Here is a 16,091-nt window from a genome sequence, read left to right as displayed (position 1 = left end):
GGATTCCAATCCTGCCCGACAACCAAAACCCATTAATCGGATATCCAGACAACCGAGTCGAGTCATCCCGTCCGAGTTGAACCGCGTGATTCCCTATGATAAAAATACATACATGGATTTAATCGGAGAATCGGCATGCGGGAGGAAGAGAGCTTTGGAAGACCTATTTTCACCTTGGAAGCCAGCCATTTATCCTCAAATCTTTCGAGTCAGATTGGGCAATCGGGTGGGGAACCGTGAATCGCCCTGATGCACTATCGGACCCACGCGATTCTAACTAGTTAGCACATGAAGTTGACTTTAAAATATGAGTCGACTCGCCTGAGTCGTCAAATGCCTAATAACGACTGTAATTTCGTAGCGGTTTCCGGGTTTCCCTAAACTCCAAATAAATCGTTACGGTTTTGAAAAAACACTTGGAAGAAAGAGAGGGTTCGGCGTCGTATTCACTCACCCTGTCCCTCTAAAGTTTCTCTTCTTCTTCTTCTTTCAGTTTGACGAACGGGAGCGAGAGAGGCGATACGAGGTCAAGGCAGAGGGAGAGAGCTCGGGGGGGGAGGGCAAAAGACCCAGTTGTCTGAATTGATTCATCACGGCTATATTTGGAGCCAACGGGTGGAACCTCCACCACCTAAAAAGCTTGCAAGTGGATCAATTCCGTCAGAGGGAACATCGCCTTCTTGAGAAGAGGAGTCCTTCGCCCCACGGTGGCAGGGGAGCTTTGCCTTCCGAAGGGGGAAGTCCTTCGGATCTTCTTTTTCTTGCCGGCGGAGGCCCTTTTCTTTCCTTTGCCCTTACCTCCTTTGTCTGCGTCATCTTTCGCTGACAGAGGAAGAGTAACTCCCGAATTTGATTTAAGTTCGTCGTTTTTGCATCCCTAGTTTTCCCTGACCGCCATTGTTTCTGAAGATGTTGACCATCAAGCGCGTCCCTACCGTTGTTTCCAACTACCAGGAGGATGGCGGATGCGGCCGCAACTGTCTTGGCAAATGTTGCCTACCTGGTAATTTTTTTAAAACCAATTTACGTTTTATTCAACTGTCTTGGCAAATGTTGCCTACCTGGTAATTTTTTTTAAAACCAATTTACGTTTTATTCAACTGTCTTGGCAAATGTTGCCTACCTGGTAATTTTTTTAAAACCAATTTACGTTTTATTCTTCGTAGTGTGTTAATTGATTCTTTGGGACCTGGAATCTTAATTGGAATTGGATTTGGACAATTCTCCAGTGTCGACGCTACCGCTTTATGCCTTCGGCAAAGAGAACGATACCGTCAAAGCTAAAGCTGTCTTCGATGATCCAGAGGTTTACTTCCTCAACACCCTACTGCTTGGACAGGTATTTTTTTTCTTTGTCTCCTACTTATTTTATTGCCTAGAATTTTATTATTGTTATCTCAAAAAAAAAAAAAAAAAAATTGATGCTCTTTCCTTTTTATGAGGCTGAAACTAATACTTTTGGTGATGCCAGTGGGAGGAGTGTATGGGTCGTGGGCTGTTCCGCTATGATGTTACCGCATGTCAGACTAAGGTTATACCTGGAGAATATGGTTTTATTGCGCAGCTGAACGAGGGTCGCCACCTTAAGAAACGTCCGACCGAGTTCAGAGTCGATCGCGTACTTCAACCATTTGACCAGAATAAGTTCAATTTTAACAAGGTTGGGCAGGAAGAGGTGCTCTTCATGTTCCAGGAGAGTGACGAGGGAGAGACCCATTATTATCCGAACGCACCTGCTAGTTCTTGTGAATCCCCCAGTGTCGTTGTTATTAATGTAAGCAGAGATGCCAAAACATGCCTGTTACAGTGCTTTTCGAGATTTGTTCTCATGTTTCATGCTCTAACTCTTGTAGGTGAGCCCCATTGAGTATGGTCATGTGCTGTTGATTCCTCGTGTTCTTGATTGCTTGCCACAAAGGATTGATCATCAGAGCTTCTTGCTGGCTCTTCAGATGGCAGTGGAAGCTGCCAATCCATTCTTTAGATTGGGATACAATAGTTTGGGAGCCTTTGCTACTATTAATCACCTACACTTCCAGGTGTGTTATCTTTTCATATCCATTTTCTATAATTTGCTAATTTATATTTAAACGAAGCTTAATGTCACTGCCTAGATCGATAACCAATAACTTGAAGTGACAGCTTAGAGTTCAGATGATTATAGGAGCCTTTTCCATGAGGAATGCTTTGTTGGGCTTTATAGATGTTTAAAAGTGTCTAATTTTGCAAAGCTATTGAGAAAAAAAGAGAAATTGAGTTTCAATAACATTCAAAAACTTCCAACTTCACATTAAAAAAAAAATCAGAGTCTTAGGATGTGAAGCAAATCAAAAGGAAAGTCCCAATTATCTTGTTGATATTGACTTCAACAATAGTTGAATGATCCATATTGGATTGGGAAAACCACCACTGGGATTTTGTTGTATTACTTTGTCTTTCTGTATTACTGATAGCAAAATAAATGGTGACAGGCATACTATTTATCAGTCCCTTTTTCTGTTGAGAAAGCCCCCATTCAACAAATTACTGATTTGAGTGGCATAAATGATACTGAAGTGAAGATATTCAAGTTATTGAACTATCCTGTAAGAGGGCTTGTCTTTGAAGGGGGCAAGACTCTTAAACATTTAGCTGATGTTGTCTCTGCTGGCTGTCTTTGGCTTCAAAACAATAACGTGCCTTACAATGTGCTCATTGCTGATGTTGGCAAAAGGGTCTTCCTCTTCCCTCAGGTAAACCTGACTCGTTCCTGAAAACGTTTTTTGTTTTTTTTTTTTTGCTGATATTCTTGCATTCGTGATAATATAAAACATTTTTATAACAATTGATCCTGTGTAAATCCACAATATTTCACTAGTATCAGTTACAGTAGTCACTCGTTTGCATTGTCTATTGTGTTGCCTTTTTGTTTTTCCTTATTAAGTTGTAGCAGTTTTTTGCTAAAGGTGTCCTTCAATGATTTTTTAATAGACATTTAGCCTTTAACCTGTACTCTTGACTTGATTTTTATTTTAAAAGGCTTCATATGATTTATCTAGGATACGGATAATTGGTTTTTAATTGACAGTCCAGAACATAAACTGATAAACAAACTAATCAAAGTTTATTTTCTATCCTATAATTGCAAAAGTGGGTGCCGATAAAATTATTTATTTTACATCCCATCCATATGTGTATCTGATTTTTAATCTGTATGATATTCCTTGATAGGAGAACTGAAAGAAATCAAACCAATTGAAGTTAACACTCTTACGTGAAAGGGTCGGAATGTGGTTATGATATCTGGAGGTTGGAATCATATCTCAAAAATTAAGCTGGAGTTGTTAAATTTGATTTTGGGTTAGCGAACATCTGCACCAAGTGATTTAAAGCTGTACATCTACTAGAATGTCATTCTGTGCATGTGCATGACTGTGATTGAAATGATTTTTACTGATTTGCGATCCTTCCTTGTGTAAAAATTTTCAATTTCTTATTCTTATCAGTAAATAAAAATGAATTAAGACAGAATAAAACTGTTCTTTAAAAATATGATTCATTTACCCTAACCAGAATATGATTTATTTTTTAACCAAAAAAATCTTTTCTAATGAATGGTTTTTTGTTTTGGAAAATGGGCAGTGCTATGCTGAGAAACAGGCACTTGGTGAAGTGAGCCAAGAACTTTTGGACACTCAAGTGAACCCTGCAGTGTGGGAGATCAGTGGGCACATGGTGTTGAAGAGGAGAAAGGATTATGAGGAGGCATCAGAAGATTATGCATGGAGTCTTCTTGCTGAGGTGTCCCTCTCCGAAGAGAGATTTGAAGAAGTAAAGGCGTATGTCTTGGGTGCAATGGGATTTACAGAAGCAGAAGAGGAAAAAGCTGAGATTGAAGAAGATGAAGAGAAAGAAGCCCTATTTCAGCCTGCTGTGCCGCCTGTCCCGGCTCGTCTTCCTCAAGACTGTCTAGTTCTGCAGTGAACAGAGGTTTGGTCTACCGATATAAGTTGGTATGTGTAGAGCCGCATCCTTTAGGTCCACTTGGCTTTCTTCTCTTGTTAGAACCAAAACTGTTGTGAGAGGACTAGGTAATACTTAGCAACAACTGCATCAAAGGGGACACTGTATTATAGGCAACTCTCTGATGTGCAGTGATAGTTTGGATGATTAATGGAACTTAAGTTGGAATTTGGAATTCCATTTCCATTAATGATGTATGCCTTGCGATTATTGTTCAAAGAAGAAAACGCTGGATTACTTCTGTCCACAGTTTGATCTCCAATTACAAAGATAGTTTAGATTTGTAATGAATATGAAAATCTTTTTAATAATAAATCGAATTGTAGAGATGAAGGGAGTGTGATAGTTTAGTTGGTTGGAAGGTAATAAGTAACTTTTGAGAATCCATTGAAAAAGTTTACTTTTTCTAAAAATTGATCATTCTTATCTATATAAGTAAAAAATTCAGAGAGGTTTGGGTGTATTGAATCCCTATGTCGAACAAAAGGGCCAGAGGAACAAGAGAAATGTGGACACAAAAAGGAAAGAAAGATAAAAGTTGGCATGTTTAAAGAAAGTCGATATTGCATAAATCTAAAGTTTACTTATACTATGAGCTTTTACAAAAGACAATATAATGAAAATACTATAGAAGAAAAAAATATGGGTGAAGTGAAGAAGCTCAAAGATTACTAAAAGTACTCAGATTTTACTGATAACAAATATACGAATTTGATTATTTTACTTTTGAGAGTAAAAAAATTGGTTCTGAGCTAAAATTGTGAAAAAGACTCGACTTTTATGATATGGAGTCAATCATATATGCATTAAGAAGCCAATCGAATTAAAAAATTCAGGAACTTCGAGATGAACACAAATTGAAAAGACATAGAATTTTTTTAAAAAGAAGTCATTGTAGGTAATGGCTGGAAAGAAAAGGAGTTCAGCATAGATACATATGGAGTTCAGTACAAAAACAAAGAGTCGACCCCAAAGAAGAATTTTAAATCAAATCCATGCTAAAAACAAAAGGGAGTCTAATTTGTATAGCTTGTAGCATGGAACAAGGACACTAACATGAGAAATAGTAAGTTTAGAATTATTTGAATGAATCCCTATAGGAAAGAATAGTGTATAAGACTTGACTACTCCAAGAGGATTCGACCTCAATTGAAGATGAAGAACAATGAGGATTCGAGTCCTACAAAAAGGAGTAGGTACTTTTAGAAAGCAGAAGACATAGGATTCGACCTCCAAAAAAACCGTTGGTGTAGAAATAATTTGACCCTAGGCAAAAGATTCGACCCCAAACTGCAAATATAGAAATCCAAGATTTTCCACAAGCCATAACTTTGGCTGTAGGTCTTCAATTTGTGTAAGTGACATACCAAAATGACAAACAACACAAGTAGAATTTAATAAGTATTTTTTTATAATTTTTGGAATTTTCATAGAGCATACTTGATTTTATGCAACAACTATATTTTTTTTTTTTTAACAGTGATTTTGTTCTATAAATACCTAAATCTTTTCTAGTCTAAACAAGAACTCCACACAAAATTTTCAAATTGCTCTTGTCATCTTCAATGGTTTCTAAGTGATGGATATTAAATTTGACATGTGAAGTCCCCTACTCAAGGTTTAGTCCGAAAGAGCTAAGTATTTTCGCTTTCATTTTCATATCTACTAAATGCTTTTCAAAGTGTCGGAATTTTTCATTGTATCTTCTATTTGAACTACTGTTATCAAATTCAAAACTTATATTCAGTTAGCATCACTTCATTTAATTTTTATACATATATTTTTATGTTGTTGATCATTTTGTAGCTCACCTAGGAACTTGGTGTAACTAAATTCTATTTTCAATTTGATTTCGGCCTACGAAGAGGCATTAGTAGGCTTCATTGTGAAATCAAGTAACCCTTTCTGATAAGTTAATCAAATTAGATTGACTAAGTTGTAGGCTATCCCTTTTGGGTCTAGGTGCCTATGCCTAGAGTTGTCACCATAACTCCCAAGGTGTTTAGGCAAGTGCTGTAATTTAATTTTGTGGTTCTAAGATGAGATGCTGATTGATAATTTATATGGGGGGGGGGGGGGGTGCACTTTTATTCTAGGGCACAGGGCTCCCTAGGAGTGGAGTAATAATCGAATATAGTGATTGTGAACCAGTATAAAAATTCTGGTGTAGTGGACATGTTGGCAAAAAGAGTAGGTTTTGTAGGAATGAGACATATTTTTATGGGGATAGAGTTGAAAGTCCATAGAGTTAAAAATCCAATCCTATTACATGTTTAAATGGGGAAACTTGCAAGGCATAATCAAAATTTTGTGATCTATTGTCATCACTATTTTCTAAGCCCAGAAAACATTCTAGGCATGATTGTGTGACTTGATCACTTGAAAGTCCAAGTTGATTGGATCCAAGTAGGAGCTCAAGCGATTCAAATTTGTGTTATGTTTGGTAAGGAACAAATCTAGAGAGGGAAGGGTGAATATGTTTGTTAACTTTCATGTTATTTTTTTCTCTTTTCTTTTAATTTTGAGTGTTACTCACAAGTTTAATTGCAATTCAATGTGCAAAGTCAATTTAACAATCAAATATTTATGTGTAGACATCCAAGTCCACAAAGAACACAAATTTTTTAATGGTTCACAATCTTATCTTGGATTGCCACTTCACTCCCATGGTGTTTTGCATCTTGAAGTTTTACTATGTTAAAGTTGCCAAACATTACTTACATCAAATTGCCTATATGATCAATTATAATGATGTTTTGACAAATACTTACACCACTAGATTGACTACAATGACCCATTTATAATGCACACCCTTATAACCACAAGGGAATTTTTTGACAGCTAACTAGGCAAACTAGCTTAGATCCACACTTGTTTTTCAACAACAATTCACTTGGCACATAAGGCCTAGATCTACAATGAGGTTTTCAACAACACCTGCCTTCACAAGGACTTATAGCTCACAATAACAACAAATAAAGCTTACTAAGTTCATCCCATAGCTACAACAAATTTTCTCAATTCACTCGAGGTGAGAAACGGTCTTGTCATCCCGTTGACTTGATATCGGTTGATCAAGTTCCTCCATTTGCCCCTTCTTGTCTAGATCTTTGTGAACCTTCTTCATTCAGCAGCTTAGGTGTACGACTTCCAATGAAGAGTCCTTCCTCTCATGTCATGCACTAGTGCGCATGTCGACCTTCATCATCTTGTCCTTCGACATCTATATGTAGCATATGATCGATGTGACTCGAAAGGACAACTTCCACTACATACGTTATTTCTTTATTTTCTCCTTCTTTTCTCCTGTCCTTCTTCTTCACTACGGTTTTTCTTTCTTTGCATCCAATCAAATAGGGCTAGTTCAATCCAACGACCATCTCACCTTGACCATGTTTATCTTCTTTTCTCCTCTTTTCTTTCTCTCTTTATTGTGGCTTTGCTTGCGTTCTATGTTGAGCTCTCTTGCTGGGTCAAATGGTACCACTAGGCTGTTAGAATGTGTTTTCTACCATAAATTATTTGCTTCCCTTGTTGTATGGGTTGTCTAGTCGATCATTCGTTGGTCGAAAAAATATGTTGCCAAAAGATTCCTTTGGAGGCTTTATGAGTTGCAAGACATTCTCAATGCACATAATTAATGACTCAAATAGCTTTTATCATCAAAATTATCTCACTAGAGATCATGAACCAAACAAGTGAACTATCCAAAACATAAGCAGCTAATTAACACCATTGAGTTTCTTGCATGAGACTACCATATCCAACTATTGGATTCTCTGACTTTCCTTGATTTCTCATATATCAATATTCAGATGAAGTTTTCTGTTGAAACTTAGGATTCCATGATATATAATTACAGTAGAAGAGGATTAAAGGGTGATAAAAAGAAGAAGAGTTGAGGAGAAAAGATTTTAGGAGGAGAAAAGGAAGAGTGACGAATTTGAAAAAATGAGGAGGAAGATTAGGGTAGTGGACTTTTCTAAACCCTCCCCCTTAAGTTGTATTTATAGATATCAAAAGTACTAATATTACATGAATACCTTTCGCACTAGTAAAAGTGAATAAGAGACATAAATCATAAATTAATTACATCAGTGCCATCATGAGATGACTCTTTATTGACCATCATGCCACCACTGTGTGGGCCTGTGAGCCTTTTCATTGGTTTGTGGGCTTGAGCCCATCACCCACACACTTGGACGTGTGAGCCTTACTTGGTCTTGTGGGTTGGGCCCATCTTCCAACATCTTCAAAATACTTATCCAAAAGATAGATAGACACCTACAAACCATTTGTTTCGATGGCATTAAAATCAAAGAATTTAAAATAAAATATGGGACCTTAGGCAACACGTTAAGTAGTGGAATATTACTAATCTTGAACTTCTTACACATATAGAAAGGAAATAGGTGCAAAGAATAGACAACACTTGATGGTTCTAGTAGATCACTACCTACTGCATTATTTTGCTAAAACCAATGTTTTACTAGCAAAGATGAATTTGAATATTGTTGATAAAAGGAGTGGATGGAGTGGTCAACATGAGGGCCATGCCTTCCATTTTGATCATGGTGCTTCTTTGCTGAGTGGTCTACTCCTGCCACTCCTAGTCCTTAAGTCTGGGAATTTGGGGTATTTGAGTTGTTGAAGTTTGACAGAGTTTCACCTAATCCTCTTGTCTTTTTGTATGTATTAAATCTAATGCATTTAAATCAAATAATTCCCCTCCATTAGCGTGCACTATGTTTGGTTACTGATATGTTAAACTCTCGGTCATTCTTGATAAAAAGTATAGTCTTCATTCAAATTTTCTATGCCTTGTTAGATAGGCCACTCGTCTAAAAAAAGTTCTTTCTATTTCCTAGTGGAATTACTAAAGCGTTTGCATGCTTTGAACCTGGTATATATGTATGAAATATTCCTATAGGAGTTCAACTAATTAGTTGAATTGAGCTCAACCAAACCTTGTCCCCAGTTTCTCTATCTAAAATTAATAGACACGATGGAGGAAAAGAATTGCCTACCTTCACAATTTATTCATAGAATTTTCATATTTCTTGATTTGTGTAGGTATCATCCACCAACATTCACATTTTGATTATCAATTGTTCTTTGTTAAATATTGTGTAGAGGCAGCCTACACGTGACCCACTAATGTCAGTCACTGCAGCCTCAACTCTCATTTCAATTAAACTATTAACAAATAACTATGTTTTGTGGCGAACCCAATGGCTTTTGGTTTTCCATTCTCAATGACTCCAAGAGGATTCATCTTGGAGTCATTGATGACTCTTCTACTACACCTTAGTTCCTCTCTTTCCAAAGATTAAGATTTGCAGCTACTCAACAATTTGGAATTTGAAGATCAAAACCAAAGATATCAACTCCTTATTACTTGGCTCAATTCGACTATGCCAGAAGAAGCTCTTTGTCACAAGGTAGGATTGATCAAGATAGTTAAAGAGGTTTAGATAAAGTGTGATTCAGTGACAATTATTCAAAAGTAAAAGAGATGCATCTTCATGAAAGCCTATAATCCCCTATGTTAAATTGCTGATCTCTTTATTGAGTTTAGCAAGTTTCTCTACAATCCATATTCTAGTGACAAACACTGATATAGTGTTATTGTTCTTAAATAGTTTACCATCCTTCGTAGTCACTTTTTTACAATAGTCTATTTGCATAAGTTCAACCCTATCTACCAATTGGATCAAGTCCCAATAGCCCAAGCAATAGAGTCCTTTTCATAACCTAATTAAAGAGAACTGCGGTATCCAGACACTGGTGCAGTTGCTCATGTGATAAACAATCTAGGTATTTTCATGACCTTCTCTCCTTACAAAGGATCTCCAAGGGATGTGTTACATTACCATCTGTAAGTATTGTATTTTATATTAAAAAACTTCACTTTATATTTTACATCTTATCGAATTTATATACAATGGAATACGGAGATTACAGGATTTCCTCCTATAATCTCTCAGAGAATCAATCAGAGGATTTCCTCCTCTAATTTCTCTCAAGATGATTTTCCTCCTCTGATTTCTCCCGGAGGATAAATCAAAGGATTTCCTCCTTTGATTTATTGATTGACAAATCATGGCAACAATCTCCCTCAAGTTTGTGCATATAGATCATTGATGCCCAACATACCAAGTGAGTTGTAGAAGTTCTCGCTGCATACTGCTTTTGTAAGTATGTCTGCCAACTGGGCTTAGATTTAACAAATTAAAATCTAATTATCTTGGCCTCAAGTTTTGCTTGATAAAGTGTCAATCTACTTCCACATCATTAGTCCAATCATGTTGGACAGGATTGTGTGAGATATCAACAAACTCCTTGTTATCACAGAATAAGTTCATCTCATGGCTTGGGGCAAAGCCAATTTTGGTTAATAGTCTCTGAAGCTAGAGAAGCTCACAAAGACCCTTAGCCATCCACAAAACACGGCTTCAACACTTGATAATGCTACCACCTTTTTATTCTTACTTCTCCATGTAACTAGGTTCCCTCCAACAAAACGTAAAATAGCTTGAGGTGGATTTTCTATCCGAAATATTCCTTGCCTAGTCAGCATCTGTATAACCTTCAACCCTTAGGTGGTTGCTTCTTGAGAACATAAGTCCTTTCCCAAGGGAGGACTTTAGCTACCGAAGAATTTGACTGACAACATTCATTTGATCTTCACTTAGATAATGCATGAATTGGCTTACTACACTCACTACATAGGCGATTTCCTAACCAACCTCTGGTTCCTTCCTTTATCTGTTGGCACTTGGTATGGGTATTCTGCAAGCTTATGATTTTGGATTATTGGGGTGTCTACAGGCTTACACTCCAGTAGTCAAACTTTAGATAATGAATCTAGGATATATTTTCGTTGGGAAAGGAATATGTCTTGCTTAGATCTAATGACTTCAATTCTCATAAAATATTTGAGTCCCCCCAGATTTTTCATCTTAAATTTTGTTGCCAGTTTCTCTTGAAGTCTTGCTATTTCTTCTGGGTTATCTCCTGTAATGATCATATTGTCCACATAAATAATCAACGTTGTTACCTTACCCCGTTGATGGTTTAAGAATAATGTATGCTCTGAGTTACTTTGTTGAAAACCATATTTCCTAATTGCCAAGCCCAATCACCCAAACAACGCTCTCGGAGATTGTTTCAAGCCATACAATGTTCATTGTAGCTTTCACACCACCCTCGCTTCCGATTTTTCCATATATCTCGGAGGATCATGCATGTAGATTTCTTCTTTAAGATCTCCAAGGAGGAAATCATTTTTAACATCAAGCTGGTGTAATAACCAATCAATATTAGATGCAAGAGCCAGAAACACCCTAACGATACTCAATTTGGTCACTGGTGATAATGTCTCTTGATAGTCTATGCCATCTGTCTGTGTGTATGCTTTTGCTACTAGCCTTGCCTTGAACCGTTCAACTGATCTATCAGTTTTGTACTTGATGGGAAATACCCATTTACACCCCACTATTTTTTTTCCTTCATAACTTGAACCCACCTAAGGTCTTTTAGAGCTTCATCAACACTTGTGGGCATATGGTGTGAGGAGAGTTCACTTACAAAGTTCTTGAGCGGTTCAGATAGTTCTTTTGTAAATACATAATTGGCAATCGGATATCTTGATTTTTGTTCCTTCACTTCAGGAGAATATCTTTTTGGCGGTTTGCCCCAATTATGCCTGACAGGTGATTCATTGCCACTGACAGGAGTATCCACATCATTAGAATTTTGATGTGTGGCAGTAGTACTTACCTCACAAGTATTCTAGGGAGATGGGTCAATGGATACTGACGAGAGGAGGGGTAATACTACAACTTCCAAAGATGTCGGCTTTGGATTAGGTTCTGCTACTTCAACTTCTGGAGATGTCATTTGTGTCCTTGAACCAATCAAATGTCAACCAATTCAACTCTTCTTCTTGTGTCTGCCTTTGAAGAGAAGAATTGGATGCGGCAGGAGAGTAGAAAGTATCGGATTCTAGGAATGTGACGTCCATAGCCACATATGTGCACCGCGTAGTTGGATCATAGCATGGATACCCTTTTGATTTATGGCATACCCAAAAAAAGACACCAAATAGCACAAGGATCAAGTGTCGTGCTATGTTTTTTTGGAGATTAACAAACACAATGCAGCCAAAAATACAAGGTGAAAGCATCAGCACCGTGGGTAATGAAACATAGGTTGATAGGACCAGTAGTAGAGTTTTGAACTCAAGCACTTTGGAGGGCATGCAGTTAACAAGATGGACTAGCATAGTAACAACATCAGTCCAATGGTGGCTAGGCACATGAGTTCCAAGTAAAAGAGCTCGAGCCGTTTCAAGTATATGGCGATTTTTTTTGCTCTGCAATACCATTTTGCTGAGGAGTCTAGGGCATGAGGTTTTATGAATTAGTCCATGATGTTGGAAATAATTATGGAGCTATTGATTCACATATTCTCCACCTTTATCATATTGAAGAATTTGAATCCTAGCGGATAACTGAGTTTTAATAATTTTATGAAAGGAATAAATTTTTTGGAAAACTCATCCTTATGTTTCAACAAATAAATCCAAGTCATTTTAGTGCAATCATCAATAAATATCATAAACCAACGAAAACCAGACAAAAGATTTTTAGGGGAAGGACCCCACACATCAGATTGAATCAAAGCAAAAGGGACATCACTCTTATTCTTACCAAAAGGATTATTGACTCGATGACTTTTAGCTAGAATGATCTCCTTGGTGAAAATATCATGAATAAGACAAAATGTAGAATATATAAGAACAACACAATTCACATCTTGATTTACTAAAAATAATTATTTTTTCCTAGATTTTACTGAATTTTCTTTCATGTAAAAGGTCTTCAAGTTGGAACAACTAAGGACAACATGACCATGCATAATGGTCTCTGGCTACTTGTTTCCTTAAGATGAACATGCATTTGCTGCAACTATAGAGTCTTTGATCTCTCTTTGGCTTTGCTGGATGGGGCATCCCTCATCCAGGCCCCTTCCATTATTTGACACAAATAATTTGTTTCTTATATTTTAAGGTACAATCTCTAAAATTGTACTTTTTGTGGTATGGCTAAACAATCTCATCTTTCATTTTCTCGTAGTGATCATAAGACAACTAAGTCAATTGGAGATGATTCGAACATGGACTTGTGGGGCCTGACCGTTTTTATCTAAATTTAGATTTTGGTACTGTATTTTATTTACAGAGGGTTTTAGTAAAAAATAACCAAGCTCTGATACCATTCTTGTTGAGGAGGTTCGTAGAAAGGACTCCGGAGAATCGTTGACTTCTAATTCTACCCTAAATATCGTTACTAGGGACAGGAACTTTGAGAGTAATTCCAAAGATGGCAACATTAGATAGAAGTCAAGGAATGGTAGAAGCAAGTCCAAATTCAAAAAGAATGTGGAATGTTGGAATTGTGGCAAGTCTGGTCACATAAAGAAGAATTGCAAAACATCGAAGAAGGATGAATAGAAAAATGATGTTGCAAATGCAGTGACTGAAGAAGTACAAGATGCTTTACTTTTGTCGGTTGATAGCCCTATTGACTCTTGGGTGTTAGATTCAAGAGCTTCTTTTCACACCACTACATACTGTGAGATCATGGAGAATTATGTTGCTGGAGATTACGGGAAGGTGTATCTTGCTAATGAAGAACCCTTGGATATTGTTGGTATTGGTAATGTCAGTTCGAGGATGTCAAACGGGTCAGTGTAGAATATTCAAAAGGTGAGACATCTTCCAAAACTGATGTGTAATCTGATCTCAGTAGGGCAACTTGATAATGAAGGTCATAATGTGACTTTTAATTGTATTGCCTGTAAATTCACTAAGGGAGCCATGGTTGTTGTACGAGGAGTTAAAATTGGAATTTTTTACATCAATTCCAGTTGCAGAGACACGACTGCAGTTGTTGATGTTGTTACTAGTTCTGATTTTTGGCATTATAGGCTCAGTCACATGAGTGAGAAAAGAATGAAAGTGCTTCAGTCCAAAGAGAAGGGTTGAAAACTGTAAACAACAGTTTATGTGGAGGTTGTATTTTCGGCAAGCAGAAAAGGGTTAGCTTTTCTAAGGCTAGAAAGGAGCAAAATACAGCAAAATTGGAGTTGGTTCACACATATGTGTGGGGGCCTTCAACTTTTACCTCCCTTGGTGGTTCTAATTACTATGTGATATTTATTGATGATGCAAATAGAAAGGTATGGGTTTACTTCCTAGAAAAGAAATCTGATGTTTTTGATACATTTAAGAGATGGAGAGCAATGGTTGAGAATGAGACAAATTTGAAGGTGAAGTCCTTACAGTCAAATAATGGGGGAGAATACATAAACGATGATTTCAAGCGGTACTATGCTGATAATGAAATCAAGATGAAGAAGACCATTCATGGAAAACCTTAACAGAATGGTGTGGCTAAGAGGATGAATAGAACTTTGAACGAGCGTGCTAGGAGCATGAGATTACATGCGAGATTTCCAAAGATGTTCTGGTCTGTGGCTATTAGCACCACTGCCTATTTGATGAACAGAGGTCCTTGAACACCATTGGATTGCAAAATATTAGAAAAGGTTTGGAGCGACAAAGAGGTAAACCTTTATTTCTTGAAAGTATTTGGTTGTGTTTCATATATTCACATTGATCCTGCTGTTACTAGTAAACTTGATGCTAAATCTAAGATATGTTTCTTTATTGGCTATGTGATACCAAGTCTGGTTATCATTTTTGTGATCTTCAATGAACGTGCCCTTTATAAAGATAGGTTGAGAACAAATTTTGAGAGCACAAGCAATGAAGCTAAAAAGTTTGAAGTGACTCAGTTGACAGATCTTCCAGTTATTGAGATGGAGAATATTGCTAAAGAAAACCAAGAAAACATACCCCCAGAAGTAAATCAGGACATTCCTGTGACTGAACTTAGAAGATCTGCTAGAACAAGTAGACCACCACAGAGAAACTCCCCTACGTTGAATTATATTATGTTGACTGATAAAGGTGAATCAGAGAGTTATAAGGAAGACATGCAAGTTGATGAATCAACCAAGTGGGAGTTGGCCATGAGGGATGACATAGATTCACTAGTATCCAATTAGACATGACAGTTAATCGAGCTACCAAATGGGAAGAAGGCCTTACAGTATAAATGGGTGTATTGAATAAAAGACGAACATGATGGCAGCAAGCGAGACAAGGCAAGATTGGTTGTAAAGGGCTTTCAACAAAATGAAGCATTGACTACACTGAAATTTTCTCTCCAGTAGTAAAATTGACTACTATTAAAACAATACTAGGACTAGTGGCAAATGAAGACTTGCACTTAGAGCAGTTGGATGTAAAGACAATTTTTCTTCATGGTGATTTTGAGGAAGAAATTTACATGATGTAGCCAAAAGGTGTGCAAACTTCAAAAGTGCTTTTATGGTCTTAAACAAGCTCCAAGATAGTGGTATAAGAAGTTTGACATCTTCATGAGTAGTATTGCTTTCTGGAGGTGCCAAGCAGATCATTGTTGTTATGTGAAGAACTTTGATGATTCCTACATCTTTCTACTACTATATGTTGATGACATGTTGATAGAAGGTGCTTGCAAATAGGAAATAGATATGTTGAAAAGGGATTTGTCCAAGAAGTTTACACTGAAGGATTTGGGTGCTACAAAAAAAATCCTTGGGATGAGGATTACTAGGGATAATGATGTCTTGAAGGTGTCAAAAGAATAATATGTGAAGAAGGTGTTAAGCAGATTCAACATGAATGATGCAATACTAGCGAGTAGTCCTTTGGCTAGTCACTTTAGGCTATCTAAGGAACAGTCACCTTCTATAGATCAGGAGTAAGCCTACTTAACTAATGTATCTTATGCTTCTGCTATTAGCAGTCTCATGTATGCTATGGTGTGCACCAAACCTGACATAGCTCATGTAGTGGGAGTTGTGAGCAAATATATGAGTAATCCGGGTAAACAACATTGAAAAGTAGTGAAGATGGATTGGTCTCCAAGTGAGAGATTGTTAAGTTGTGGACCCTAATTAATGCCTTACGCCGA

At 37.1% G+C, this 16,091-nt stretch overlaps 1 protein-coding gene across 1 annotated transcript; it reads left to right on the top strand.

Moving 5' to 3' along the window:
• Window positions 1-508: 508 nt before the first annotated feature.
• LOC137940969 (GDP-L-galactose phosphorylase 2-like) lies at window positions 509-4,229 on the top strand. The gene is made up of 6 exons (XM_068786111.1): window positions 509-1,003; window positions 1,230-1,339; window positions 1,472-1,774; window positions 1,854-2,039; window positions 2,472-2,732; window positions 3,622-4,229. Exons 1-6 carry the CDS (start codon window positions 910-912, stop codon window positions 3,961-3,963), a joined length of 1,296 nt encoding a protein of 431 aa, XP_068642212.1. The 5' UTR covers window positions 509-909; the 3' UTR covers window positions 3,964-4,229.
• The last annotated feature ends 11,862 nt before the right edge of the window (window positions 4,230-16,091 follow it).

This window comes from Aristolochia californica, unplaced genomic scaffold, assembly GCF_029961685.1.
Source record: "Aristolochia californica isolate CCGP_79_NKW_82.1479 unplaced genomic scaffold, dmAriCali1.0.hap1 SCAF_9, whole genome shotgun sequence".
In the NCBI taxonomy this organism is placed as follows: domain Eukaryota; kingdom Viridiplantae; phylum Streptophyta; class Magnoliopsida; order Piperales; family Aristolochiaceae; genus Aristolochia; species Aristolochia californica.
This window is presented reverse-complemented; position numbering and strand designations above follow the sequence as displayed.

What these genes read in the sequence shown, in the direction of transcription:
- LOC137940969 (XM_068786111.1), top strand. Translation starts at nt 910, where the DNA reads ATGTTGACCATCAAGCGCGTCCCTACCGTTGTTTCCAACTACCAGGAG. An exon ending in TGGCAAATGTTGCCTACCTG is followed by an intron (nt 1,004 to 1,229) that starts GTAATTTTTTTA and finishes ACAATTCTCCAG; the next exon opens with TGTCGACGCTACCGCTTTAT. An exon ending in GGGTCTTCCTCTTCCCTCAG is followed by an intron (nt 2,733 to 3,621) that starts GTAAACCTGACT and finishes GAAAATGGGCAG; the next exon opens with TGCTATGCTGAGAAACAGGC.